This window comes from Bison bison, unplaced genomic scaffold (genome assembly GCF_000754665.1).
Source record: "Bison bison bison isolate TAMUID 2011002044 unplaced genomic scaffold, Bison_UMD1.0 scf7180017864374, whole genome shotgun sequence".
In the NCBI taxonomy this organism is placed as follows: Eukaryota; Metazoa; Chordata; class Mammalia; order Artiodactyla; family Bovidae; genus Bison; species Bison bison.
In genome coordinates, this window is record NW_011494946.1 from 4,934,546 (window position 1) to 4,937,922 (window position 3,377).

At 50.3% G+C, this 3,377-nt stretch overlaps 1 protein-coding gene across 3 annotated transcripts in view; it reads right to left on the bottom strand.

Annotated features, from left to right (window-relative positions):
- BTD (biotinidase) overlaps window positions 1-3,377 on the bottom strand; it is a 40,782-nt gene that overhangs the window by 11,859 nt on the left and 25,546 nt on the right. For all 3 annotated transcript variants that reach the window (XM_010856730.1, XM_010856731.1, XM_010856729.1), the window contains exon 3: window positions 294-443. In XM_010856730.1, the coding sequence (XP_010855032.1) occupies window positions 294-443 (150 nt within the window). The remainder of the gene's footprint in view (window positions 1-293; window positions 444-3,377) is intronic.

Sequence of the window (3,377 nt, forward strand, 5' to 3'; positions counted from 1 at the left end):
GCAGCTGGATCCTTTACCACTGAGCCACTGGGGAAGCCCCGCTTCTTTAACTTCTGTTTGGTCTGTTGTTCTAGCATATATTCATGCATTCCTTGGTGATTGAAAACCACAGTGAGCCGCAGGTGAGTAAAGGCCTCGTGGTAGCGGACACTCTCTAACTGTGGGCCACAGGGAGCTTCGGCTTGGTTTTCAGGATCTGAAGGGCTCTGCACGCCCTGGCTCCTGGCCCCTGGCCTGGCCCAGCTCCGTGTGCCTCCTGCCCCCTTAGGAGGGAAGCCAGGCCCCTCACTTACCTCCGTGTCATTGAAGCGGTGGGGCTCCAGGCACGGGTTCCACCTGACTGAGCGGGGAGATGGCATGAAGTCCAAGAACGGGTAAATGGATGTCCTTGTAAAGTTGAATCCGTGGATGCCGTCTTCTGGAAACACTATGATCTGTGCACCCTGTAAGTCAAAACATCAGAGGACAGTCTGTCAGCAGATGCCGGGAAGCAGTCCGCATGCCTCCGACAGCCGTCCTGCAGCTGCTCGGAACCAGGGACCGGAGGGCCAGGGATCTGAGCCTTGGGGGGAACAGTTCACTGGGTCTGACTCTCAGGGAACCGAGACAGTGTCCTCCAGGAACCAGGGACGTGCCTGGGGCTGGTCGGGGGCGGTAGGGACAGGTGAGCCTGGCCGGAGGGAGCGGGGTTAGGAGCCGGGGTGGTGCCCTGGGGGCTGCAGTGGGAACTACAACAGGCCCTGAACGCCATGTTCAACACACACGCTACCAGTAGTCCAGTGGCTTTCAGCCTTCACTGTGCTTTTCCGTCAGGCAGGGGAGCTTCTTAAAACATACTGGCTGTTCCAGGGTGATCCGGCGGCCCGTGCCTAGAGTCTGCTTCTGTCGGCTGTGAGCAGGTCCCGGGGACAGAGTTTGTCTACAGGGCCCCAGGTGACTCTAACGTGCAGCAGAGGTGGGCGCCCCCTGGGCTGGGGGGTCAGGGTCGAGCTGATTTCAGCATAGGAACCAGGACTGGGCTGTAACTTGTGTTTCTCTCCCTGGGAGTTAGGAGACTCCGTTTAGAGCCCTGGGCCCCTTACAGGCCTCTTCACAACTGGGGCAGCCCAGGGGGATGGCAGCCGCCTGAGACAGCCAGAACGGACAGGGCCAGGCCCTTTGCAGCCGCTCTCTTCTTACTGGGCTGAAGGTGCCAAGCCTGGAGCCTCAGCCACGGCGAGTGGTGGCAGAGGGCGGCGGGCAGGCACGAGTCATCGAGAGTAACAGGCGATCTGAGTCACTGCTTTCCGGAATGCACTGCACACCCTTATAACTTTTTCCTGGCTATATAAAACCCATGAAAGCTTATTTGTAGAACATTTGGAAAACAGAAATTATAAAGGAAGAATTCCTAAGCCTGTATCATGAAGATAGGAATTGCTAACATCCTGATTTCATTTTTCCCCTCTCTGTCTATGTGTGTGTGTGTGTATAACTGAGACAATAATAAACATACAGTTTTCTATCTTGATGCTCTCACTACAGAACCATCAAGACTACAAAGGTGCCAGGACTTTCCTGGAGGTACAGTGGGTAAGAATCCACCTGCCCATGCAGGGGACGGGTTAAGTCCCTGGTCTGGGCAGATTCCCTGTGCTGCAGAGCAGCTGAGCCCCGGCACCACGTCAGCTGAGCCCATGCTCCCTGGAGCCTGCAAGCACCAAGTACCCAGCTCGAGTGCTGCAGTCACTGAAACGCGAGTGCCTACAGCCCACGCTCTGCAACAAGAGAAGCCACCTTGATGAGAAGCCCGCACACCCGCAACGAAGAGTCGGCCCTGCTCACCACAGTTAGAGACAGCCTGTGTGCAGCAGGGAGTCCAGTGCGGCCAGAGGTAAATAAACAAAATTATTAAAAAAAAAAACTACAAAGACACCTTCAGAAACATCACTTGTATTAGACGCTGGATAATATTTAAGAAGACACCACAGTTTATCCTCTGTTGCTGGACAACTGTGGTGACCATCTGCCTACAGGGTACTCAAGACACTTTCTGGATGAGCACTGTACACAAATCTTTGATTGGAACTCTGGTTATTTCTTTATAAATAAAGCTTTATAAGTATAAAGCTTTATAAGTGAAAATACTGAGAGTCACACATAGGAAAAAAATTTTAATTCTTAACATACGTTGCCAAATAGCCTTCCAGAAAGATCACAGCAAAATTCACTCCCTCCAGCAGAAAATGCATTCGGTCATCTTACTGCACATTAGAAAGGAAAATTATCGCAAACTCAGAAATAAACAAGATGAAGAATGTCTGTCTACGTTCTCTGTATACGTATGTGTTTCCACGATACAGCAGAGTACTGACTGACAAGCGCATTCGAGGATCATTTATCTAGTGAATGTACCATTGTTTGCCTTTGCTGTTTAACAAAACATCACCCTAAAGATGATGATTCATTGCCCTGTAGGACTAAAGAATCCTCCTGCAATGTGGGAAACCTGGGTTAAATCCCTGGGTCGGGAAGATCCCCTAGAGGAGGGCATGGCGACCCACTCCAGTATCCTTTGCCTAGAGAATCCCAGGGGCAGAGGAGCCTGGCGGGCTACAGTCCGTGGGGTTGCAGAGTCGGACACGACTGAGCGAGTAAGCACAGCACGGCACAGGGCAGCACGAGCCACTTTTGTATCCATTAGCAGATTCATTTCTACATTCATTTGACTGATGGATACACTCACATCTCTTCCTCAAATTCTCTTTTGAGCCAGCTTTACCACCTCACTGGTTCCTTGGCTAATTAATGAGTTAAATAAAACCTTTGACACATGTCCATTCTTCTCTATGTGTAAGAGTCACGTTTCTAACTTTTTGCAAATTATACTTGGACAAATGTTTTTCCTCTATTAAAAACTAAAGCTTTGAAAGCACTGAATGGTTACCTGTGGAAAGTAACAGTTATGTATACCTATTAATATTAAATTGCATTTCCTAACTACATGCCTGCCAGGAATGAGGACTCAGACTGGAGCAGAGGCAGAACTCGGGGTCTGATGCCTTCTAGGAAGCACTCTGCATGCCTGACAAAGGGCTTGAGCAGTTTCCTGATAGACCAGTAGCCCAAGAACTCCTGAGGAATTCCGAGTGCCAACCCAGGTGAGCTCCCAGCCTGATATCTGGAAGCATGACTCCTTTTCTTCCCTGTAAATGCCTCTGTCAAGAGAGAACTTGTTGGCCTGCAGGAACCTCTGCCCTTATAGCATGTTTGATACAAAACTTTGACACACACTTGACATCAACCTGTCTTAGAGGTGACTTTAACACACACAACCATGTAGGGGAGCTAAGATGTCTGTAAGTCCTAAAAATGACCAGATCAACGGCTTCATCCCC